The sequence below is a fragment of the Mustela putorius genome, unplaced genomic scaffold (genome assembly GCF_011764305.1).
Source record: "Mustela putorius furo isolate JIRA1106 unplaced genomic scaffold, ASM1176430v1.1 tig00000585_pilon_pilon_pilon, whole genome shotgun sequence".
NCBI lineage: Eukaryota > Metazoa > Chordata > Mammalia > Carnivora > Mustelidae > Mustela > Mustela putorius.
Genome location: NW_025421424.1, coordinates 7,964,928 through 7,991,684, shown reverse-complemented (window position 1 = coordinate 7,991,684; position 26,757 = coordinate 7,964,928). Strand labels below are relative to the sequence as shown.

Genomic DNA, 26,757 nt, shown 5'->3' with positions numbered 1-26,757 from the left:
CCAGGCATATATGTGGGTATTCCCTGACTACTATATGTAAGTCACTACCAGCTGCCAATCCCACTCCCTATTTCTAGTCTCTGCTTTATTTTTCTCCACAGCACTTATTACCACCTTACATACTATGCTTCACTTACCGCTGATTTTTTTTTTTTTTTTGGTCTCTTTTCCCTGCCTAGGGTGTAGTCTTGTTGAGGGCTGGGAATATTGTACCTCCTCCCACCCCAGCTGTTTTCACATAGTAGGCACTCCACATATGTTTGTGGAATGAATAAAATGCTTTCACTTATACTACATACAAATCAAGTTCATAGTGAATCTCATTGAGTAGATGAAAAGTGGATGATGTGCTTCTGAAGCAAGTTACTGTAAAGTTTCTGTTCTTTGCATTTTCCAGTAGGTATTCTTCATCTTAAATATGGAATTTTAAGGAGTTGTTCAATTAGGGAATTAATTTGATATATAGTATTTTCTGTTTCCTTGTTTGTAAAAGGAGGTAGGTAGACTGATCCCTAAAATCCCTTTTTGTTTTCAAAGTCAGTGACCCTTTTAACCTGAATCCTTGTGGTTTGGGGCTGCTGAGAAACTACCTTTTAGTCTCTCTATAAATTGAGAGTAGTGCCTTTATTTCCTTCAGTCTTTATTCCTTTTTAAAAAAATGCCTGTAGCTCTGTTTGGCGAGGAAGAGGTGAATACTAGGAGAAGTGTGGCAATTCAGGGGACCAGAGCTTATCTCAGCAGCTGGGCTGGGAGGGGGAAAAAAAACATTTCAAATGACTAAGAATGGCCAAGATGTAATCAGAATAGGAATCTGGACATATTTTCTTTTGTCTACCGATTGAGGAATTTAATGGAGGTTATGCCCCAGAATTTAGTTTCAAATTATGAATGTAAGTCAGGAGAGAAAGTAGAATTTGATACATTTTATAGAGAGCAAGGGCTTTGTCCTGTATATAGGTGGATTAAAAAAAAATTTTTTTTTTGGATTTAAAAATTTTTTTAAAGGCATAAAAAAGGAAAGATCACCAGAAGATCACAGCTCTTATTCCTTTGGGCCCTATTAAAAAAAAAAAAAAAAAAAAAGGTTTACTTGAAATAATGCTCTTACAGAAAAGTGAGGAGTAATACAAAAGATAGAGTAAATTTATTTTCATGATCTAGAATGCAGTTCTTTTTTTTCCCCCTTGCTTGTAGCAAGAATTACTATCAAACTCTACTCACTAGGCCAGAGGTCCTTGTGTAAGCCCAAGACTTGCCCCTCCCAAGACTTGCACATTACCTATACTTGTGAGTTTTTAGCCACCATGGCTAAAAATGCAGTTCTTTTTATAGTCTTTAATTTCAAAGTAGTATTGATCATTGGGTTACAGATGTTTTAAGTTTCACCTACCCTTGCTTTTAGGATGAACTAGTTTTATATGCTCCTGTCAGTTCTTGTTTCACTGACTTGGGGAAGCATAAAACGCTGCCATCAGTGATGGATTTTGGTTCATGCATCCATCACTTTTTAGGAATATGCTCCCTAGGGTATTGTTTTACATTGCTTTTCCATCAAAACTTCAAAAGAAGAGATGTCTTGAATATTTTTAGTACCATAGTATTGTTTTCTTGAAATACCTAGATATTTGTAACCGCTAAGATGCTGAGCATGAAAACAATGACAGTGTCACTGAGTCACGGTCAGTAGAGCACATGCTGTAGGTGGTTTTTCTGATAGGGCAGATGTTTGTGAGCTGATTCATCCAAAGCCCCGGTGTGCTTCTTAAGTTGTGTTTGCTACAGGTTGGATTGGTCATGTGCATTCATGAGTTGGGGAGGAGAAAGAGCCCAACCAACCTCTAAAATGTTCTGAGGCATATTTTTTCTTTTCAATGGAACTAAACCAGTATGAATGTTGAGAGAGATGAAAATTTGGCAGCGTTTCATTTGCTTGATATTTATAAACAGGCTTTTCTTCAGGGAAAGGAATTTGGAGGAGGGCAGAAATGTTATTCTCTTATGTATCTGCAATTTCCTATTTGACCCACACAGATTTAACATTCTAATGCTGATGGGCAGTCCATTTGAGATCTGAGACTATAGGACAATAATGGATCAATATACAAACATTTCCATACCTTATACAGTGAAGAAAATGGAGTAAGTATGGGTGTGGAGAGAATGTGCTGACCTCTACACTTCACATCTTGTCCTCAGCAAGGAGTTTATGGTAACTTTCATGGATTCCCTTTTGTTGTTTAAATGGCCAATATTTACTGAGTACCTATTAAGTGCTAGCCCCTGTTCTTGGTGGGGGAATGGAATGGTGAACAAGATATTTTCTACTCTTTTTTAAAGGAAGATTTTATTTATTTGTTTATGTATTTATGTATGTATTTTAGAAAGAGCATGTTTGAGTCAGGGAGGGCAGACAGGGAGAGCGGGAGAGAGAATCTCCAGCAGTCTTCTCACTGAGTGTGGAGCCTGATGAGGGGCTGTATCTCACAACCCTGAGATCATGACCTGAGCCAAAACCAAGAATCGGATGCTGTACTAACTGAGCCACCCAGGCGCCCCAGATGGTTTCTACTCTTAAGAATGGATTGTGTAGACAAAAAGAAAAAAAAAAAAAGATTGTGTGTATGTGTGGTGGGGTAGATAGATAATAAACATGTACATAAATAAGATAATCTTAATTACCAGTACAATAATGTTGATAAATATGGGGAAGATAAAACAGGTTTTGGTAGATTGCAAAGGTCATGGGGTATGGTGAGAGCTGTTTAGCTGAAGTCAAAGAAAGCTGCATTGAAGAAGTGACTTTTGGATTGGGACCTGAAGGGTGAAGATGAGGAAAAACCATGAGAGGCCATGTATAAGAACATTCCCAGCAGAAAAAACTACAAGGTGATAATAAACCTGGTATGTTCAAGGACAGTGAGCCAAGGGGGAAGAGGAATAAGAGATAATAAGCTTGGAGAAATAGCCAGGGACCAGGTCCCATGGAGATTAGTAAGCCATAGGAAGGAGTTTGGATTTTTAAACACGTGACAGAAGACATTTGTAGGGTTTTTCAAAGTGAGGTATATAATTCCATGTGGAAGACGGACAAGAGGACAGCAGAAATGGAAGGAGGAAAATCAGGTAGGACACTGTTGCTGATGGGGGGGGAAGATGGTGGTGGCTTAGATCACCACGGTTGCAGTGGAGAATCAAGCACTGAAGCCAGTAGAAATTGGCAGAGAGACGAATAGTATGAAGGAAGGAGTCAGGAATGACCCTAATTTTTTGCTGTCAGTAATTAAGGGCATAATGTTGCTATTTGCCGAACTGGGCAAGTCTTGAGGTTGGATATGGAGATGTAGGTTGAGAACATCCTCTCCATTTGGGCCACATTAGCCTTCAGTATACCAAGGAAAACAGTCATCATCATTTACCATCTGAATCCATTGTACCCTTCTTACTTTCAATTTTATATTTTTAAGTTATTTTACAGATAATGTACAGAATTACATATACAGGAATAATGAAAACAGCTTTATTAGAAATGTTAATAAGAATTTAAACATAGCAAACTCAACTTTAAAAGATTTTATTTTATTTATTTTTTTATTTGACAGAGATCACAAGTAGGCAGAGAGGCAGGCAGAGAGCGAGAGGGTTCAGTAGGCTCCCTGCTGAGCAGACAGCCTGATGTAGGGCTCGATCCCAGGACCCTGAGATCATGACCTAAGTCAAAGGCAGAGGCTTAACCCACTGAGCCACCCAGGCACCCTGCAAACTCAACTTTAAAAAAATACTTTTTTCCCCTCATCAGCTTTATTTATTTATTTATTTATTTATTCATTCATTCATTTATTTATTTATTTTTAAAGATTTTATTTATTTATTTGAGGGAGAATGAGAGAGAGAGAGCATGAGAGAGGAGAAGGTCAGAGGGAGAAGCAGACTCCCCAAGGAGCTGGGAGCCCGATGCGGGACTTGATCCTGGAAATCTGAGATCATGACCTGAGCCGAAGGCAGTTGCTCAACCAACTGAGATACCCAGGCGCCCCCCCACCCCACCCCATCAGTTTTAGGTTCATAGTAAAACTGAGCAGAAAGTACAGAGCTAATGCAATATGGCCCCTGCCCCCACCCCCCACTCATGCACAGCCTCCTCCATTATCAACATTTGCCACCAGATTGGCACATTTGTTACAACTAATGAATGCACATTGGCATATTATCACTTGAAGTTCATACTTCCCCTTAGGGTTCACTTTTGGTGTTGTATATACTGTGGGTTTGGACAAAGGTACAAAGACATGCATCCACCATTATAGTATCATACAGAGAATTTTCACTGCCCTAAAAATACTCAGTGCTGTTCCTGTTCATTCTTCTCTCCCCCATAACCCCTGGAAACCACTAATCTTTTTACCATCTCTATACTTTTGCCTTTTCCAGAATGATGAAAAGACAAGCCACAAAGTGGGAGAAATAATTTGCATCATAAAAGCCCATTAACCAGAACGTCATATAGTTGCGATCATACACTATATAGCCTTTTCAGATTAGCTTCTTTCATTTAGAAATATGCATTGGAGGTTCTTACGTATCTTTTTATGGCTTGAAAGCTCATTTATTTTTAGTGTTGAATAATATTCCATTATCTGGATGTGCCATGGTTGATCGATTCACCTACTGAAGGACATCTTGGTTGCTTCCAAGTTTGGGCAATTATGAATAAAGTGGCTCTGAACACTTACATGGGTAACCTGCCTGCTTAGACCAGTTTGTGTGGGTATAAGTTTTTAACTTCTTTAGGTAAATATCAAGAAGCAAGGTTGCTGGATGGTATGGTAAGAATATATTTAATTTTGTTAAGAAATCTCCAGACTCTCTTCCAAAGTCACTGTGCCATGCTGCATTCCCACCATGAGTGAATAAGAATTCCTTTTGATCCACACCCTCACCAGCATTTCTCGGTGGCAGTGTTCTGGATTTGAGCCATTCTATAGGTGTGTAGTGGTATCTCATTGTTTTCATTTGGGCCTCTCTGGTGACTTGTGATGTAGAGTGTCTTTATGCTTATTTGCCCATCTCTGTATCTTCCTTGGTGAGATAGCTGTTAAGGTCTGTGGCTTATTTTGTAATGGAGTTGTTGTTTGTTGTTGTTGAGCTTTAAAAGTTTTTTGTGTAGTTTGGTTAAGGGGCTTTTATCACATAAGTCTTTTGTAACTATTTTCTCCCAGTCTGTGGCTTGTCTGCTCATCATTTTGACAGTGTCTTTCACAGAACAGAACTTTTTAATTTTAATGAAGTCAGGTCTTCAGTTTAATCAATCCTTTTGTGGATTGGGCTTTTGAAGTCTTAGCTAAAAAGTCATCACCAAACCTAAGATCCATCTAGATATTTTTCCCTGTGTTATCTTCTAGAAGTTTTATAGTCTGACACTTTTATTTAGGTCTGTGATTCATTTTTTTTAAAGAGTCTAAGATCTGTGTCTAGATTAATTTTTTTCATGTTGATGTCCATTTATTCCAGCACTGTCAAAGAAGTTAAAGAAATTTGTTAAACTTGTTTGTTAAAGAAGACTGTCTTTTCTTCATTGTGTTGACTTTGCCCTTTTGTCAGGGATCAGTTGATTATATTTATGTAGGACTATTTCCTGGCCCTCTATTCTGTTTCACTGATAAGTTTGTCTTTTCTTTCACCAGTACCACGCGGATTTAATTACTGGAGCTTTGAAAGTCTTAAAATTGATTAGTTTGTTCTCGTCTTTCAATATTATGTCAGCTATTCTGAGTTTTTTGTCTCTTCATATAAACTTTATTTATATATTTATTTATTTAAAATCAGAATGCTTGTTGTGTGACCAATCATTGAAATCCTTAAAATGAACTGCCTGCTGCATTAATTGCCCTCTTGGGCTGAGGTGGTGTTCTTTCACGGACTCCATGCCTGAATCTGCACAATACAATTCTTAGGTGCCTCATCTGACAGGTTCCAGTGGAATTTCGTTTTTTAGCCTTGGCACTCCAGTTATACTTTCTCTTGCACTTGGCAGGATAGCCACATTTACCACAGGCTGACTTCCAAAGGTGGTAGACCATAGAGCCACAGCAGCAGCACCTGTGAATCTTACTGCGACACTGTCCATATGATGATGACCCCTTCATTATCTTGTTTCCAATAACAAGACCAGAGAGTCCATATAAATTTTTAGCATCAGTTTGCTGATAGCCACAAAATAGCTTGCTGGGAGTCAAAGTCATTTATATTTTGTTTCCTGGTTGTGAAGTCATATAGATATTCAAAATGATGGGGCGCCTGGGTGGCTCAGTGGATTAGAGCCTCTGCTTTTGGCTCAGGTCATGGTCCCAGGGTCCTGGGATCCAGCCCCGGATCAGGCTCTCTGCTCAGTGGGAAGCCTGCGTCCTCCTCTTTCTGCCTGCTTGTGATCTCTGTCTGTCAAATAAATAAAAAATTATAAAAAAAAAGAGACAAAAATGAGAAAAGTCCTTACATATAATTAACTCATCAGTTGCCATTGATAAACCTGGAACATATACATTGAATACATACTAATTTCAGATTTCAAATACATTTCTAATAGGCTTTGGCTTATCATTACTTATCGTTCTTGTGTTTTCATTGTCAAAGCAATACTTTGGAAAATTTTGATGGCTGATTTTTTTAAAGATTTTTAAAATTTATTTTACAGAGATCACAAGTAGGCAGAGAGAGAGAGGAAGGAAAGCAGGCTGCCTGCTGAGAAGGGATCCCAATGCAGGGCTCCATCACAGGACCCTGGAACCATGACCTGAGCCGAAGGCAGAGGCTTTAACCCACTGAGACACCCAGGCATCCACTGGCTGATGATTTTGTTTGGGAAAAAAAAGGATGACCATTATCAGTTGAAAAGCATTTTTGTTTTTTAAATTAATAAATTTACAATTAGAATGATCTATTCAATGAGGTTTTCATTTCTATGTCACCAGTTTCCTTCTTTTCCATACACCTTTGTATAAATATCTGCCTACAGCATTTATACATCTGTGAGCTTTATAATGTAAAGTTTGCTGTATAAACATTATAAAAGATGAAAGAATATTGCCACTTATTCTTTTAGGTAAGTGAGATAGTCCAGATTCTTGTAACATAGTACATGATAAAGTCCTTATGGAATTAGCTATGAATCCTGTATTTCCTTTTTGTCCTTAAAAATATATTGTAAACTCACTCCTTCTTAGATTTGAGAAGATTCATCTAGAATTATTGCCACTTACAAATTCATTATCTGAAATTTTACCATGACCTGCCTGTTCACACTCAGCATCTAATAATTGTGAAACATTTTTCTCCATTGATCTCTTTGCCATTATGGGTGGATAATGAAATATTCTGAATTCTCAGCTGTGTCCACTGTGTCCACTCAGCTATGTCAAATTCCCAGCTATGTCCAAAATGAATACAAGGATGGTTTGTCCAGACTTCATTTTGAAAGACGAGGCAGGGGGCATCTGGGTGGCTCAGTGGGTAAGTGGCTGACTTCAGCTCAGGTCATGATCCCAGGGTCCTGGGATGGAGTCCCACGTCAGTCTCCTTGCTCAGCAGGGAGACTGCTTCTTTCTCTTCCTGATGCTCCCCCTGCTTGTTGTGCTCTCTGTCTTTTTCTGTCTCTGACAAAAAATTGAAAGATGAGGCAATACTTTTTGGGTAACGCAATAAGAAAGCTGAAGGATGGTACAGTAGTGCATCCTCCTTCTAGGCAGTTCCATTATTCTTCCATTATCTTATTATTTAATTTTTAAAGTATAGTTGGAAATAACTGGTGAGTAATGATGAAATAATTGCCAGGATGATGAACTAGAAAAGATTTCAAGATTATAGGAAAAACACTGAGGTCCCATAATATATCTTGGATTTATAAAAGGGTCCAATGTAGTTATATGGTAATTGCAAGGAAAAAATGACTTTATTATTTTTTAAAATAAATTTTCTTTTTGTTCTTTGGAGGACCTCTAGGAAAAAATAGTCATGAAATTTCAATCCTTATAAACAGAACTGCTCAAAAAAGAAATTAAGAAATAAAATTTGGATCCAGTAGAGCCTGATGGTATTACCAAGGGTTAAGTGTGAAATGTGTATTAGATGTCCTGGTGGTGATGTGGATTAATGATTGTCTCTGTGAGGCTGGAGCTCTGGGGAGAGCCAGACTAGAGATTTCATCTGAGAGTCAGCAACACATTTTTGGTATTTAAAGGCTTGAGTCTAGATGGGGTCACCTGGGAAGGGAGTATAAATTGAAAAGAGGAAAGAGCCAGGAATAGACCCATGGCATACTAGACTTTTCAAAAGTTTAATGAAGGAAAAGAAGTTTCTGAGAAGGTGTAGTCAGTGAGATAGGACCCTGTGATATTTAGAGAAGAGTGTTTTAAGGACAAAGTAATCAGTTGGGCCAAAGAATGCTAAGAAATAATTTTTAAAAAATGAGCTCAGAGAAGTTTAACCATTGACTGCAAAAAGAAAAAAAAAAGACAAGACATCATTGACGACCTTGAGAAGAGCTATTTCATTGACATGGTTGGGCCAAAAGCACATTCATAGTGGATTGAAGTGAGAAAATAGAGATAAAAAGTAAAGACAGCTTTGTCAGTAGATTTTGTTGTGAAGAGAAAGCAGAGAAATGGTAGGTAATTGGTGGAAGTTTCTTTTAATCCACATTAGGGAATTGAGAGGAGTGGGTAGAGTATCTAGAATTGGGAGTGTGAGCCCGGAAGATGTTGGTACCTTCTCATAAGGTTTTATATTAATATTCTCTAGGAAGGAATAGAATAGTCCGGACTGCTCAGTTTCTCCCTCCCTCCCTTCTCTCTTTTCCTTTTTTGATGTTAAAAAACTCTTCAGGGTTTTTACTTGCTTTTTTTGTGTGTTAGAGACAAAACACTGAGCACTGGTTTGCCTTGTCTGATTTTCAAGAGGGAAAAAAATTAAATCTTAAGCAAATCCCAGTTTTCTGGTATATATTTAATACTTTAAGTGAAATATACTGGTAGCAAGATTTTCTTATCATTTGGGGCTTGTATGAACTATAATAATTAATTACTGTCTAAATGATAAGATGAAATGAAATAGCATTTAATTTAGACTACTCTAAAATTTGATTTTATCTATTGTTTTCTTATATGAACATTGCATAGGATTATGAAGAACAAAGATTCTGAAAATGTATTTTATGTTTTGAGTTATAAATAATTAAAATTGGAGGGGCGCCTGGGTGGCTCAGTGGGTTAAGCCGCTGCCTTCAGCTCAGGTCATGATCTCAGGGTCCTGGGATTGAGTCCCGCATCGGGCTCTCTGCTTAGCAGGGAGCCTGCTTCTCTCTCTCTCTCTCTCTCTCTGCCTGCCTCTCCATCTACTGTCAAATAAATAAATAAAATCTTTAAAAAAATAAAATTAATTAATTAATTAAAATTGGGGAAAAGTCTTGAAAACCTTTACTGTAGAAACTAGTTTATTAAATATCTAGTGAATGGGCCAGTTTGAAGCAGTCAGAATTTAAAATACTATTTTGGATACTGTTTTGTTTCCTTAAAAAATAGTATTTCTCCAGAGTGTGTAAGGGTTATATCCAGTGAAGTTGGCTCTGATCTTGTCCCAAGTTTTCTTATCTGCCTTAGATTTGGCATATGATTTTCAGAAAATGTTCAGTTTTGATACGTAGTTGTGCCAACTTCATTATTTTATGATTTACAGGAATCAAAACATCTTCTTTACAACTTTTCATCTTTATTCTTTATTTTACTTATTTTGTGTTAAAATCTTAAGCCTTTGTGTTTGATGTGATAGCTCAATATTGTAAGCCTACTTAGACAATAAGACTTTCTGGAACAATTCTAAGTGAGATTCCGGGAACTTAGTGGCAGTTAAATAATACAGATGTCTTGGCTTTTTAAATTTTCATGGTTGGCTTTCACTAAATGAGATTGTTGGATGTAGAAATTATTTAGCATCATTTTCAAAAATCCCTTCAGACTAACTTCCAAACCTAGTTTCTAAAATTCTCCAAAAAAGCAAGATCTCAAAATTTTATAAAGTTGACCATTTAAAAAATTCTTTGGTGTTAATGATAAGATGGTTAGTTAAACTTATTTGGGGTGTAATGTTTGCCAAAGTATTATTTTACATGTTCCTGCTCATAAATTTTGTATTTTAATGTTTGTTTAGCTTCTTTGGTTCTCTCCCTTTTCCTCTCATTTCAACACAAGAGTTCTTTCTTCAATTTCACTGCAAATTTTGAGAGGTTTCCTCAAACAAATTTTGAGCATCCTGTAGCATTATATCATGGGCTGTAAAACACTTTATTTTTGGTCCCTGCCCAAGACCTGGCCAGTTGCATGTCTTCAGTAATCTTGATGTATTTGAAGTTTTGCTAATAAACCCTTTGAAGCTTGTGGGGCTTTTCTCCTTTTTTTTTTTTTTTTTTTTTGGTACCTTTTACCTGTAGTATTGTCTCCTAACCTGCCTCTCTAGCAAATTCCTGCTTATTCCCTACATTTCTGCTGACAGTTCACCTCTCTCAATGGGTTTTTTCTGGTGCTACTTTTTAAATATTCCTGCTACACTTTGCAGATACTTTTGCTGTAGAAATTATTTAAATATAGTTGTTGCAGATTTGTCTTCTCCCTAGACCTGCAGTGTCCACTAGAGTAGTTCCTAGCCATAAGTGGCTAGTGAGCACTTAAAATGGGGCTACTTCAACTGAAGAACTGAATTTTTTAACTTTACTTACTATAAATTAAATGTGAATAGCCACCTGAGGCTAGTAGCTCCTTGGTTAGACAGCATAGTTCATAGCCTTTGTAGTAGTGTGCTTATAGAATGAATATGGAAAGATGTGGGTAAAGAAATGTGTCCTTAAGTGTAAAATACACTCTGAATTTTGAAGACAATACAAAAAAAAAAAAAAAAGGAATGCCATTAATAATTTTAAATATATTGAAATGGTACAATTTTAATAGATTAAATAAAATACATTATTTAAAATAATTTCACCTGTTTCACTTTTCTTTTTCTTAAAATAGCCACCAGAAAATTTAGAATTCTACATTTGATGCACATTTGGGGCTCACATATTTCTCTTGGACAGTGGTGCTCTGACAATGATCTCCTTTTTAGGCAAAGACCTTGTCTTTTCATTTTATCACAACTATTATGGCACCTGCTATATAGTAGGTGCCCAATAACCAGCTGTTGAATGAATGAAATAAATTGTTTCTAGAAATTGTAATCAGAAGCCTTTTGAAGAATTGAAACTTCAGATTAAATTAAAGGACTTTGCCAGTCTTTAGGTGTGTGTCTATTTCATAGTATATTTTGATACATGATACATAAATAAACTCACACATCTGCACATTGAAGGAAGAAGCACGATCTAGAAAGACAATAGTCTTAGCACTTTTCCAGAGCACTTTCTATAATGATTTCATTATAATCATCAAAACAGCGTCTATGGCTCATCAGGGAGGCAGGTTTTACTAATAATCTCCATTTACAAGAAACTGAGGCAGAGAAATTAAATAACCTGCCCTAAAACACAAAAATATTAACTGGCAAGCCCATGACTTGAATTCAGGCAGTCTGGCTTCATAGTTTGTATTTTTAACCAGTATGCTAAGATGTCTGAAGTAGGTAATTTTGGTCACCCATGATTAATTACTTTAAAGGTATGAAAGGATTTGTTTGAGTGAATCTTGGAGACATTTAGACTTGGAGGACCTTTAGTGTTTGGATTCCTTTGCTCTCCTGGAATGAAAGAAATTTACTTAGAACTTGCAGTCTGCTTTTAATTACTTTAAGATTTATTAAAGTTCAGCAGTTAAAATCTGATTCTGTCTATTTAGTGAGCTCTACATTTGAGTTTTTAGTGACAGGTTTTTTTGGGGGGGCTTACTTTCTTTATATAGGGTATAAGTAAAAATTGTCATTCGGCTTCTGGGAAAACAGGAAAATGAATGGTTGCTTATATACTGGTCCCAGGAATCAACTTCCTTCTTGTATGAATAAGGAAAATATCTTCTCAGTGACGAGACCTGTAATACTTTACTTTTGGGGGAAAGTGAAAAGGCAAGGATGTAAGTTTATTTCTCCTCAGCTTTCTATTAACATTTCCCACTGAAGGTTTTATTTCATATCTAATTGAAAATCCAGTATGCTATTATACTGAATAAATCTTATCAAATGAATAGTCATGAAGCAGCGTATAATATTCAAGGGAAAAGATACATTCCTTTTCATTTTTAACGTGCTGCCACAAATTCCCATATATGCTGTTTTTCCCCCTGTTCACATTATTCTTTTCAGTAGTGACATATCTTTTGAGGATTCATACATTCGTAAGGGCATTCTGGAAAATTTAGCTTGAAAAATATGTTGAAGGAGTCATATAGATTCTACGTAGTGAAAATGAATTTACTTGCAGGCATCATCATTTTGCAGTCAAATTGGTTTTTTCTTTTGCTTGTATGTGTCTCTGTTGGTGGGTGGGCACTTGGGTTGGCAGTTCTGCTTCATGCTGCCACCAAGGGACCTTGAGATCTTTTGTCTTGTCCCATTGTCCTCTAAGGAAGGTGTTGCTCTTGCCAGCAGAGATGAATCTGGATCACCGCCACCACAGTCGCATTCTGGTCTGTGTGACGAGGGCAAAACCAGGTAGAGAGCAAGCAGCTTTTAAAAAATACACAACCTGGGAGTTACATACCACATTTCCTCCTCCTATCCCATTGGCTAGAACCTAGTCACATGGATACATCTAGCTGCTCAGGAGGCCCAGAAATGTAAGTTTGTTTTTTGTTTTGTTTTGTTTTTAAATTTTATTTCTTTGAGAGAGAGCAGGAGGGAGTGCTCACCGGCTGGGGGAGTGGCAGAGGCAGAGGGAGAAACAGACCCCCTTGCCGAACAGGGAGACTGACTTGAGGCTCAGCCCCAGGACTCTAGGATCATGACCTGAGCCACCAGGCGCCCTAGGTGTTATATTTAAAGAGAAAGATGAGCTTGGAAGATTATTAGTCTCTCCCCTGTGAATAATTCTCATTTATTCTGCATCTATTGTATTTTAACATTATGCTTAAGTGCTTTATCTGTTTTCTCATTGGGTCCTCTGGCTGGGATGCAGAGAGTTTTTTTTTAACGGCTCAGTTTAGGTCATCCAGAGGTAGAAGAGCTAGAATTTGAACTCAGGGTCTGTTGGACTCCCAGAGATTGTGCTGTTCCCACCACATGCCTGAGAGTTTAATTAATTAGAAGAAGGGGTCAAGATTTTTGACTCAAGCAACTGGAAAGATAGCACTGTCATTAACAAAAACAAAAAAGTTGGACAATGTTGAGTGAGATGATCAAGGATTTGCATCAAGGTATTTTAAACTTAAGATACTTGTTTAATCCAAGTGAAAATGTGGTATAGGTAGTTGTATTTGTGAATTTTGAGTTTAGGATAAATGGTTTGGCTAAAGACATTAATTTGGTAGCTTCTAGTTTATAAATGGCATTTAAAATAAGAGAATAAGTGTAGATAAAGAGAATAGGTCAAAGACTGGAGTAGTCCATCATTAAAAGATCTGGGAGATGAAGAAGAATTAGAAAAGACTGCTTTCATGGATGAGCTTTTATTCCTGTCCTCAATTTTCTCAGTGTGTTTCTGTCTCTCACACACAGAAGGAGAATGTCCTACTCTGTGCTGCTTTTGAATCCACCAATAGCAAATTGGTGATTCTTTTATCATCCTAAGAATCATAGATGGTGTCTTTGAAGTGGGAAGTATAGCCCCAAGTATCTGGGCCAACAAAGCCAAGGAACGAGAGACTCGATTCCCAGTATGCTACTTTTTAACCAAATGGGAATCTGAAGGCAAACTCTTTTTTTTTTTTTTAATTTTTTTTATTTATTTGACAGAGATCACAAGTAGGCAGAGAGGCAGGCAGAGAGAGTGACAGGGAAGCAGGCTCCCTGCTGAGCAGAGAGCCCGATGCGGGGCTCGATCCCAGGACCCTGAGATCATGACCTGAGCCGAAGGCAGCGGCGTAATCCACTGAGCCACCCAGGCGCCCCTGAAGGCAAACTCTTAATCTGTTGATACCTGGTTTGGTGTTTTCACTACTCCTGTATTACTTCGGTAATACTACACATCTCTTTTCTTTTCTGGCAAGTAGTCTTTCTAATTTCTTGCTTGTTTTTGTTTTTGTTTTAATTTTCCAAGTCTCCTGAAGCAACTTTCTAGTTAGTAATGAGTATTACTTTCTAGAATGTGCATCTCAGCAAAGAATACATAAAGATTTAGAGATACTTTTTAGAAGAGTTCTACTTACTTTATCCCCCAAAGCGTATAAGCCTTGTGAGTTGTTAGGTCTGCCTTTGTAGTTCACAATATGAATCTGTTCCCATATATCTGAATTGTTCAGGTAGAAGTATTTTTCTAGAATAGTGAACACCACACATTGAAAGAAACAAATGGCTGAGATTCATAACAGTTTCATAACAGTTAAGTTCAGTTTTAGATTTTTGAAAAGGAGAAGTAAGCTTCTATCTTGATCTCTAATTCTTTAACTTCAGACAGCTAGAGCTGGTAGCATGCATTTTGTTGCTGTGATTGGCAAATTCCTCAGTCTTACATATAACCCAAATCTCTCATTCCTAATTTCTTTCCCAGATCAAGTCTGGCATTTTTTGTAGAATCCCATCAATCACCGTACAATAAATTTAATTCTTTATTTATATTTAGTTTTGAGCTGTTCCTGTAGCAAAGCACCACCAGTTTAGTGGCTTAAGCTACAAACATTTATTATCTTTCAGTTTGAGTATTCAGAAGTCCAGCACGGGTCCCACTAGACCAAAATCAAGGTGTCGCAGGGCTGCCTTCCCTTTGGAGACTCTAGCAGGAAACCTACTTCCTTGCTTATTACTCAGGTGTTGGCAGAATTCAGTTGCTTTTGGGACTGAGACCCCGTTTTCTTGGTGGGTGTCAACTGAGAACTGTTCTTAGCTTCCAGAGTCCTAAGTGCCCCCCCCACCTCATCCCTCCATGTCTCTTGGCTTATGGCCCCTTCTTTCATGTTCAAAGGCAGGGATAGCAGGTTGAGTCATCCTCAGGCTCTGAAATTCTCCTCCTCCTTCAGTCTCATTTCTTTCAGACTAGCAAGTTAAATTCCTTTTACAGACTGGTGATTAGTATGGGCCCATGGGGATTTTCAAGGGTAATCTCAACATCTCAAGGTTCATACTCTAATCACATTTGCAAAATCCCTTTTGTCATGTGTAAAGTAGCATATTCCCAAGTTAATAGAGGTGGATAGCCTAGGGTGGGGACATCTTTAGGAGTGCATTCTGCCTCTTATAGCATTTCTCATGTTTATATATGTCTAAATAGAATATAAAGTGCATAAAATTTCTATATTCTGTAAGTAGAATATAACGTATATAAAGTATAACCAGTATATAAAGGGGCTCTCAAGCAGAGTCCCTTGTTTGGCTTTAGCAATAAAAAATAATTTTGGCAAACTCTCATTCCTTTGTCTTCCCTCATCCCTTTTAATATGATTGTAATCCCAGGGAATTTAGTTTAGAATTTGAGAAGAGATAAAATTAATCTCTATGACTAAAACTTTAGTATAACTAGTTTTATCTAAGTCACAATATTCCAACTCTATTTAATTGTGATGCTCAGGAGACAAGAGAGAAAAGCTTTAATATTGATGGTGACAGTGATGGTGATTACAATTACGATGTTGAACCTTTGAGGGGTTCAGTTTCCTTTTCATAAACATGAAAGTTCTCTTGTCTTTTGAAAATTCTCTTCTAATTGTTGATGTCTGAGAGTTTCGTGTTTAATTCAGATTGTTCAACCCATTTTTTAACTGTACCTGGGGATCTTACTCTGACTTGAATCTTGTGATTTATATGGAAAAGGAAATGTGTTTATGAAGTGACAGCATGGTTATATATTTCTTTTTTCAGTTGCTTTGTCAATATCAGAAATAAGAATGTCTAGTACACTTATACTTTTTCTGCCTTTTAAAAGATTATTAGAAAACTTAAAGGTGCCTCATATTTTAACATGTGAATGCCATTTTAGTACAAAAGCAAGCAGGTACTGATATTTACATATGAGATCTGTCCTTAGGTAACTGACTTCTGATGCTATTTCTTCTTAGCGATGTTTGATAAATTCAGTTCTGGTACTAAATAGCAGTGCCAGTGCCTCAAATCTCTGTTATTTGAAGGATATCTAAGCGATCTAAAGGCCTGGAATGAATACTGTTGGGGGTGGGGTGGGACTCGAACATATATGTTTTTCTCTACCTTTTTATTTTGAAAAATAACAAGCCTCAGCATAGTTGCAAGAAGAGTACAACAAACACTTGTGTAACCCTTCACCCATATTCACTGATAGCATGTGCGTAAATGTAGCAAAATATTAACTAACATGCGTAAGTGTGTGTGTATATTGTGTGTATCTGTATAGGTATAAGTACAGATTCTTTTCTCCCTGAATTATTTGACAGTTGATTGCAGACATTTCACTTAGAAATATTTTAGCAAGTATCCCACTCGGGAAATTTAACAGTGATACAATACTATTATGTATTATGTAGTTCATATTCAGATTTCCACACTTTTCAGATTCTGAAATAGCAAATGATTTTGAAAGGGCATTTATTACTTTGAAAATAGGAAAATCACTTTGAAAAGAATTTTAAATATTTATCATGTGAACACCATGGCAAATTCTAAATGAATGCCCTGGAGTACGGTTCAAAGCCACAGAGAATTCAAGCTGTGAATTTTCAAATACAGTTTTAGGCATCAAAACTATCAGCAAATGATGTGAAGTCCTAAGCTTTGTGTACTCTTCGTTTTTTTTATAATTTACATACTTTTTTTTGTGGACATAAGAACATGGAGACTCCAAAGTCTTGAGATGGGAATGGAGTAGAAGGTTTCTTGTCAAGTTCTCTTTGAACTCTAAAATTCTATGGTTTCAATAATTTAACAGATATTAACTATCTATTAAATATGGAACATTTGCTGGGTGCTCTAGGAAATATGGAGATAATCTTTGATCTCTAAGAATTCAAAGGGAGAAAGAAATTGTAACAAAGCAATGAATGAAAGTAAAGTGTATGTGAAGAACAGTAAGATATATATATTAACAAAATACAATGAAAATTCAGAAATAGAAGAAAGTGGGCTGGGTGAGAGAGAATAGGTAGGCTTTACTGGGTTGTAAATATTTGTTAACAGAAATCCTGGTTTCTATTGTAGTTTTCCTGTTTATGTAAAAATTTTAACTGGAATTAACTGCATGAAGCATCAGGCAAGTATAACTCACGTAGGTTAACTGAACAAAAATAGAAGCTCCTGTAAGTGATACAGTGCAAATACGAATAAGCATTACAATTTTTAATGAAAAGAATATATTAAACTAAATTTAAGTGTAGAGAAGTGGAAATTAAAAAGAAAAATATCTGTAGCCATCCCATTGAAATCTAATACCTGCCGATATGTCACTTGATTATCTTTCCATTATCTCTTCTGTCTTGTCTGTATATTTATTTACATTGATCTTGCCAAATGTAAATTATAGTTTTAAATTATAAAATAATCAGTTTTCATTTTATTTATTTTTTAAAGATTTATTTATTTATATGAGAGCAAGAGAGAGGGAGGTGCGGGGCAGAGGGAAAGAATCTCAAGCAGATTCCCTGCTGAGCACGGGCTTAGGACTTGATCCCAGGACTCTGAGATCATGACCTGAGCTGAAATGAAGAGTCAGACTCTTAACCAATTGAGCCACCCAAGCGCCCAGTTTTTTTTCATTTTAGAATCACATTTTGGTAAACACCATTTTAAAAAAGGAATATAACAGGGGCGCCTGGGTGGCTTAGTGGATTAAGCGGCTGCTTTCAGCTCAGGTCATGATCCCAGAGTCCTGGGATCAAGCCCTGCATCAGGCTCAGGCTCTCCACTGAGCAGGGAGCCTGCATCCGCCTGTCCCTCTGCCCACCGCTCTGCTACTTGTGATCTTTATCTCTCTGTTGAATAAATAATAAAAATCTTTAAAAAAAAAAAGGAATATAACATTGAGTGCATCTCTCCTGATTTTTAAAAACCATCCCCTTTGTCAAACGAAGAATTCAGTCTTTGTAAAGAGGAAACAATTGCAGAAGTGGTAAATTGCTGATGAGAGAACAGACCCATCTCCTCGAAAGGATCCACCTTCATTTTTCACCCTGACAGTTCAACACACCAAATGTTTCATTGTCATTTCTTTTGCTAATTTGTGGCTAACATTTTTAACAGACCATTGCTGAATTATTTAAACCTTCCATGGGATTGAGTCTAGAAAATTCAATGCTTTGTTGACTATTGGGAAGGAGTGTTCTGTATATAGTTTTGCTTTTATAAAATACCTTATTAAAAGGGGGGAAAGGTGGGGTGTCTGGGTGGCTCAGTCGGTTAAGTGGCTGCCTTCAGCTCAGGTCATGATCCTGGGGTCCTGGGATTGAGCCCCACACTGGGCTCCCTGCTGCTCCCCTTGCTTGTGCTCTCTGTTAAATAAATAAAATCTTAAAAAAAAAGTTTAAAACGGGGGAAAGGCATAAGAAGCAAGTGAAAAAGAAATGTGATTGGCACACTGGGAAAATTAAAAGACTTTTATGACAACTAGTAAAAATCTAGAAAAATTAAAATTTTGTGTAGTATTTAATTAGTAATTCAGACATAGACTACTGAACAGAAAATGGTCTTTCTCTGGCACCCCATAATTCCCCTAGATCCCCTTCCAGGGGGCAGTTACTGTTATTCTGTTCTAGTGTCTCTTTACAGGCTGTTTGGTGTGTATATAAGCACATGTTCACACATTCACATATGAACATATTATTCAACTTAATACAGTAGCTATCTCATACCCATTCGGATGGCTACTATTTAAAAAAAGGAAGAAAGGAAAGAACCAGTGTTGGTGAGGATGTGGAGAAATTGGAACCTTAGTGCACTGTTCATGGAAATGTGAAATAGTGCAGCAGCTATTGAAATCAGTGATGGCAGGTAGTTCCATAAAAAATTAAACATAGAAATACAACATCCAGGGACACCTGGGTGGCTCATTCAGTTAAGCATCCGATTCTTGGTTTCTGCTCTGGTCATGATCTCCGGGTTGTGATATCTGAGCCCTGAGTCTGGCTCTGCGCTAGGAGTCTGTTTGGGATTCTTACGCTCCTTCTCTTTCTCTGCCCCTCCCCTTGTGCATGCATGCTCCCTCTCCCTCTCTCTCTCAAACAAATAAAATCTTAAATTTTTTACACCTTTTTTTTTTTTTTTAAATATATAACACCCTTGGAGTTCCTTTCATGATTCTCAAATATCTGTCTCCAGGTTCAACTTTCTTGAACCCCCTGCTTGCCATCTCTGCCTGGTTGTTTCATAGGCATCTCACCATCACATGTCTAAAACGGGACTCGTGGTTACTATTTTTCTACCCAACCTGTTCCTTGCCATGTATTTTCCTCTACAGTAAATGGCAGCTCCATTTGTTGAGTTATTCAGGCCCAAGCTCTTGGAGTTGTCTTCAGCTTCTGTCTTTTTTGCACATTTCATATCTAACACTAGCAAATTCTGCAGGTTCTAACTTCAGAATATCTCACATCTGGCAGCTTCCACCACCTCCACCTACCCTAGTCAAACTGACTTTCCTTTCTGCTGGAGTTGTACTTCTGCTGGCCTCCTGATGATTTTCTCTGTGTCCACTCTTGCCTCTTTAAAGGTCCTTCCCACAGAGATTTTATTTTATTTTTTTTTAGATTTTAAAACTCTTTCTTTTAAAAACATTAACCAATTGTTGCACTTCCCTGTTCAGAATTCTTCTATGAACACTCACAGCACTTTGGATAAAGTAACACAGTTCCCACCATGGCTTACCAATCCCTACCGGGTCTGGCTTGGCTACCTTGCTGACCATAGCTTCTGCCACTGTCTCCCATGTTTTCTCAGTTCCAGCATTAGTTTCCCTGGACATTACCAAGAACAGTCTAGCCTTAGGCCCCCCCCCCCTTGATTACCCTCCCCTGAAACACCCCTAGATATCCACACAACTATCCATAAAATGCTTCCCTCCATTCATCCGGATACCAACTCAGATGTCATCTTTTCAGATCTTACTTGGCTACCTTATCTACCCAGTTAGTATGTTCTATCCCGTCATGCATATTTCCTTAACTTGCTCTGTTTTAATTCATAGCGTTCATCTCCCTGACATCATGATTTATATTAGTTTGTTTTAGTCCATTTCCCCTAGTAGGCTTTGTGTCTGTTCACTACCTGGAGCAGTGAATGGCTTGTGAACAATAGTGCCTGGCTTGTGAAAAGTGGAGTGTAATATTAAAAATGACAACAACGATGACAACAAACCGCAGCTCTGGTAGATTGCTTGGGTTCAAACGCCATTTCCACTACTGTGATCTTGAGCAGGTTGCTGAACTTTTGGGTGCCTCAGTGTTCTCGTCTGTGAACTGGTGATAACAGTCTCTGTCTCTAGGACTGTTCTACATAAAAAGAATTAATCGAAGTTGAAGTGCTAGTTCCTATCACATAGTGAATGTATAAGTTATCTGTTGCAGCATGATATATTACCCCACAATAAAGTGGCTAAGACAACAATAAGCATTTTTATCTCATAATGTTTCTGAAGCTGAAGAATTCAGGAGTGGCTTGCTGCTCATCTCTCACAAAGTAACACTCAAGATGGAGTGCAGGCCTGCAGTCATGTGAAGGCTTTATTGGGGTTGGGGTCATGCATTCACGATGGCTCAGTTACGCTCATGGCCAGCAAACTGATGCCAGTTTATGGTTGGCAGGAGGCTTCAGCTCTTCACCACGGGGCTCTCTTCATAGGGCTGTTGAATATTCCTCTGGCTTTCCCCAGAGCAAGTGATGCCAGAGAGAGCAAGGTAGACTAAGTCACAATGTCTGTGGTGAGTTAGCTTTAGAAACTACAGACCGTAGAATATTCCAGTGGTCACACAGACCAACCCAACTGAAGTAGGGTTGGGGCACTTCACAAGGTGAATACAAGGAGGCAGTAATCACTGGAGGCCATTTTGGAGTGTGGTGGCCTTAATAAGTGATATATAAGTTTTACTATTATTATAGTAGATAAAATATTTGCACAGAAGCATAAAGATCCAATTCATTTTGCTGATGTTGTTGTGTGGTATGTTGCTCATCCTGTAGTTTTCAGCTTCTCTGCATTTAATATTTAAGGTGCTCTTTTGTTAGTTGCATATACTTCTGGTTTTGATCCAGTAAAATAATCTTTCTTTTAATTAATATTTAATCAACTTGCATTTACTATAATAACATTTTGGTTTGAATCTTTCTGTTACTTTTTACTTGTTCTACCTGGCCTACGCTGTTTAGTCTCCTTTCCTTCCTGCTTTTGAATTTTTTTTTTTAACCTTTCATTTTATCCTATTAACTTGTTAGTTGTATCTTTTTTTTACTATTCTTTTAGTGATTTCCTAGAGGTTAAAACTTGCTTATTTTTTTTTAAAAACTTGGTCTGATCATCACTTCCTGACAAAGTGAGGACTTTGGAACACTTCAACTCCCATTTATTACCCTTCTGCCTTTGGGCTGCTCTTACAGTGAATTTCGATTCTCTGTATATTTTAAACTCAGGACATGATTTTTGTTGTTTTATATAATCATTGAGATTTACTGACATTTTCACACCTTTCAATGATAATGCACTGTTATGTGTTATCGCTTCTGTCTGGGATTATTCTTTGTTTGCTAGAAGAACTCCTTTCATTATTACTCCCTGTACTGCAATTCTGCTGATGGTAAATTCCCTTGATTTGTATTTGTTTAGAAATGTCTTTATTCCACCTCCATTTTTTAAGAGTATTTTATAGAATTTAGGTAGGGTGTTATTTTTTCCTAGCTCTTAAAATATTTTATCCAATTTTCTTCTGACTTATATTTTCCACTGAGAAGTGGGAGTTGCTCTTTTGAAGGTACCACTCTGCTGCATTTCAGAGTTTCTCCTCCTCATTTTAGCAGTTTGTACTCTGATGTGCTAAATATGGTTTCTGTTGTGTTGATTGTCCTTCTTTTTTTCCCCCTCGGGTAGCAAATGAACAGTTTAATTTTATACTATATTGATTGACTGGTACATAGTTAAGTATATATGCACATGTTTTTTTTTTATTATTAACGTATGATGTATTATTTGCTTCAGGGGTACAGGTCTGTGAATCATCAGTCTTACACATTGCACAGCACTCACCGTAGCACATACCCTCCCCAGTGTCCATTAACCAGCCACCCTGTCCTTCCCAGCAACCCTCAGTTGGCTTCCTGAAATTGAGACTCTTTTATGGTTTGTCTCCCTTCTGATCTTATTTGTTTTATTTTTTCCTTTCCTACCCACTACGACCCCCCACCCTGCCTCTCAAATTCCTTTTATTAGAGAGATCATATGATAATTATCTTTCTCTGATTGACTTATTTCGCTGAGGGGGCACGTGCACCCGAATGTTTATAGCATCAGTGTCCACAATAGCCAAACTATGGAAAGAACCTAGATGTCCATCAACAGATGGCTGGATAAAGAAGAAGTGGTGTGTGTGTGTGTGTGTGTAATAGAATACTGTGCAACCATTCTGCTGAGTGATTATCCTTCTAAGTGTCCGTATTGCTTCTTGAATCCATGGTTTGGTGTGTAAGGTCAGTTTGGGGAAGTTCTTGGCTGCTGTATCTTCATATATGGCTTCTGCTATAGCCTCTTTCTCCTGTTCTCTGGGACTATAGTTAAATCTGTGAGACCTTTTCACCATGTCTCTTGTTCGTATGCTCATTGCTGTATTTTCTTACATTTTTTCTGTATTTTAGTCTGGATAATTTTTGCTGATTTACCCTGCCGTTCAGTAATTTGTTCCCCTGTTCTGTCAAATATGCTTGTGAACCCCATCTATGAAGTTCTTAATTTCAGTTATTGTCTTTTTCAGTTCTAGAGTTTTCATTTGATTGATGTCCCTCTGACTTTTTGTTGTGGAACGTTTTCATAATTTGAAAATTTCAAATTTTGAAGAAGAGAACAATCAATACTCATACACTCTGTTTGAATTTATCAGTTGAATACATTTTGCTGCATTTGCTTTATCCCTGTATATAAATCCTTTTGTTTCTACCCCAACCATTTGAGAACAGATTCAGACATCATGACTCTTCTTCCCTAAATATTTTCATAATGTTTTCCCGCCAAATACTTTGATATGTTATTTCCCAAGAACAAGGACTTCCACTATATAAATATAATTATCACACTAGAGAATTTAATACATGTAAATATATGTAATGTAGAGTCTATATTTAACTTTTCCCTAATGTCCCAGTAAAATCCTTTATAGCTGACCCACCCCCGATCAAGGGTCACATACGGCATTTAGTCATCCTGTTTGGTCTCCTTTAAATTAGAATCATTTCCCAGCCTCTTTTGGGTCTTCCTTGGCATCCACATCTTTAGGTTCTAGTTTCATTGTTTTGCAGAAGTATCTCCAGTTTGGATTCATCCAATTGTTTCTTTATGATTAGTCTTGGATTAAACGTTTTTGGCAAGAATACATCAGAAAATCATGGTCAGTTTGTCTCATTATTGGTGTTGCTAAGTTTGATCATTTATGACTAAGGTAAAGATGCTTATAAAAAATCTGTCTCTAAATTAGTAATGGTGCATACATGTTAAATGATGTATCAAAGTATCTCTTTCCCTAGAGTAGGAAACTTGGCAGAAACTTAGATAATTTCCAGTACTAGAGTATTTCAAGTGGAAGGAGTCATAAGTACAGTTCACATTTTATGCCTGACTTACTGGCAACTCAGTTAACATGTCCACAGAACTCGGGTCTTTTCCCTTTTGAATTTTGATTATACACTGAAAGCTCATTAGTGAAAGCTGATGTGAGTACTTTTATATACTTAATACAAATTACTGAGTTTTGTTAATAATGGTTTGAAGGAGCAAGGTTGTGTTTACTTGTTTTGTGATTTGTAAGAAATCCTGATTCTAGATCTATTATGCTGGCTTAAATAGATTCTCAAAATAAAACAAAAACAAATAAAAAATCCCATGTATGTTGGAAAGACTCTTTATAGTCTTTTGTTGTACTTGATTTTTTTCCTAGGTTTCCATAGGGTTTAATTTTTATAAAATGTTTCTTAGACTATATTGTCTGCAGGCAGATGCTCCATTTACTCAAGAGATCCAAAAACAGTTGGAACCAGTGTAACTGCTAATTGATGAGAAACAATACTAAATATGTGGACTTCAGGAAATCATAAAGTAGCTTAAGAGTTTTAAAACCCGTTTGCCAAGCTCTTCTATAAATGTAGTACTTGATAGAGAAAGCTCCACTTGCTTTTTTAGAATTCAAGAAGATACTTAGCTTGTAGATTTCCAAAGACTGTGACCTTGTGCTTTGGTTTAGTTTTCGAGCAGCTTTCTTTTCATGCTGGTTTATAATGCATATTTGAATTTGTAACTTTATAATTCTATGAACGTAAGATAAACATGGTAGGAACTAAACTGATTAAGATCCTGTTTATACAATATCATTAATAAAACAAACTGAATTATCATTTAGGGCTAAAGTTTGTGTTTGTTATTAGGGATATAAAGTCTTATCCCTGGGAGCTTATAGACGAACAGAGACAGAGTTATAAACAAATACTTACAATAAGGTATATATAATCATCATCAGAAGATACGGAAACACAGCAGAGAGCTCAGCTAACTGCTGTATTAAAACAGAGCTGTGATATGACTTATATAAATAAAAACAGCTGATATCATCAGACCTACAGTGATTCATAGAGGTCTTTGCCTTGGCAAATAGTGCTGTCCTCTAAGATATTCCTGGGTCTTCTTTAATATACCGGATAGAATTGATTAATGACTTTGAAGCTTTTAAATCTTTTAAAATTTAAATTTAAATCTCTTTTAAATCTCGGGACACCTGGGTGCTCAGTTGCTAACTGTCTGTCTGGCTCAGGTCATGATCCCAGGGTCCTGGGATCGAGCCCCACATGGGGCTCCCTGCTCAGCAGGAAGCCTGCTTCACCCTCTCCCATTCTCCTTGCTTCTGTTCCCTCTCTCGCTGTGTTTCTCTCTGTCAAATAAAACAAACAAACAAACAAAAATCCCTTAAAAGTCTTTTAAAATCTTTTTTTCAGCTTTTTGTTTACCTTTACGTGATATTATTTTAGACTCATAGTCTGATAAAGGAATTGCATTTTAATTTGCTACTTTTTGCCTGTTATTAATGCTATTTATGATTTTCAAATATTTTGACTTTAGACATGTTTTTAGGTAGATACTATATTAATTGATTACTACTTCAATTTAAAATTTGTTGAAATTTGTCTTTGCCAAGAATAACATTTCTGGTCAGTACAGATTCTCTTGTGTTTTTGTTCTAGAAGAGATTGCATGTTTCTAAGTTGATGTTAGAATTAGGAATTGGGTGTTCCAGTTGATGGATGGGTGGATGGACAAATGCGTGCAATAGCTCACTGCCTCTGAAATCGTACATATGTTTGTTTAATGTGGCTGTCAGCATTGAGTAAATCAGTAAGCATATTGCTCTCCAAACCCAAATAAGGATCTGCAAAGTTTCTTGGCATTTCACATAAGGAGCAAACTGCTGCCTTGACAGAATAAGCACTGATACTCAATTTCTTGTGTATTTTCCTAGCATTTTATTTGCTTATTGATTTATTAATTTCGTAGTATTTATCCAGATTGCCTTTTATTGGGAAATTTTTTTCCTGATTTTTTTTTTAATGACATTGAACCAATCTTCAGTTGTTTAGATTTTTAAGATGTGTAATTGTTTGTATTTATAGTTTTCCAGTTTTTTTCTCGGTCTTGGGGGGGTAGTATTGCTTACCAAAGAAAACTTGGCCCTTAATGAGCAAGTAAATTTGCAGGCTGGAAACATTTTTTTTTTTAATTAATTTTTATCTAGGCCAGACTACTCTTCAAGATAAGTGATTTATTGCCCGAGGCTTCTTAGATCTCTTATAAAAATGCATTATATTGCCTGGCCCAAATATAATATTATCTAGGTAATACAGTTAAATTAGAGCTTAATTGATTGAACCAGATTCAAGAAAACAATGCTAAATTTTAATTTTCTCAGTACTGTTAATGTCTTTTTCTATCTTCAGCTTGGTTAACTTCTATAATTTGCAAGTATTCCAGTTATTGCACTAGAATTCCTTAAAATAGATCTTGAGAGGCATTTTCACAGTACAGTATTTTCCTTCTGTATACAATGTGTTTATATATTCACATATATGCATATATATATTAAACTACATCATGATTTTAGGGTCAGAATTTGTGTTTTTCTTATCTTTATCTTTCTTTTATTTTCTTTCCTTTTTTTTTTTTTTTTTTAAATAGATTCCACACCCAGCATGGAGCCCAGTGTGGGTCTTGAACTCATGACCCTGACATTGAGAACTGGGCTGAAATCAAGGCTCGGACACTTAACCAGCTGAGCCAGGAGGCTCCCCTTTATATTCGTATTTCTAATATTTGATATAAAGTAGCTATTCATTGCAAGGAAGGGAAGAAGAAATTTAATAATGTTCAGGAATAAGAACATCATCATTACATTACTGAGTCCAATTTCCATTCTCTTTTATATTTTTACTTAGTTTGGTTATTTCACT

General features: G+C 36.8%; 2 protein-coding genes across 3 annotated transcripts in view; one reads left to right on the top strand and one right to left on the bottom strand.

Annotated features, from left to right (window-relative positions):
• MAGI3 (membrane associated guanylate kinase, WW and PDZ domain containing 3) overlaps positions 1-26,757 on the top strand; it is a 231,851-nt gene that overhangs the window by 74,167 nt on the left and 130,927 nt on the right. The gene's annotated exons all lie outside the window — the stretch shown is intronic.
• Positions 5,839-6,239, bottom strand: LOC123392553 (60S ribosomal protein L37-like). Its single transcript, XM_045081989.1, has one exon. The coding sequence runs from the start codon at positions 6,237-6,239 to the stop codon at positions 5,856-5,858; it is 384 nt and encodes a 127-aa protein (XP_044937924.1). The 3' UTR covers positions 5,839-5,855.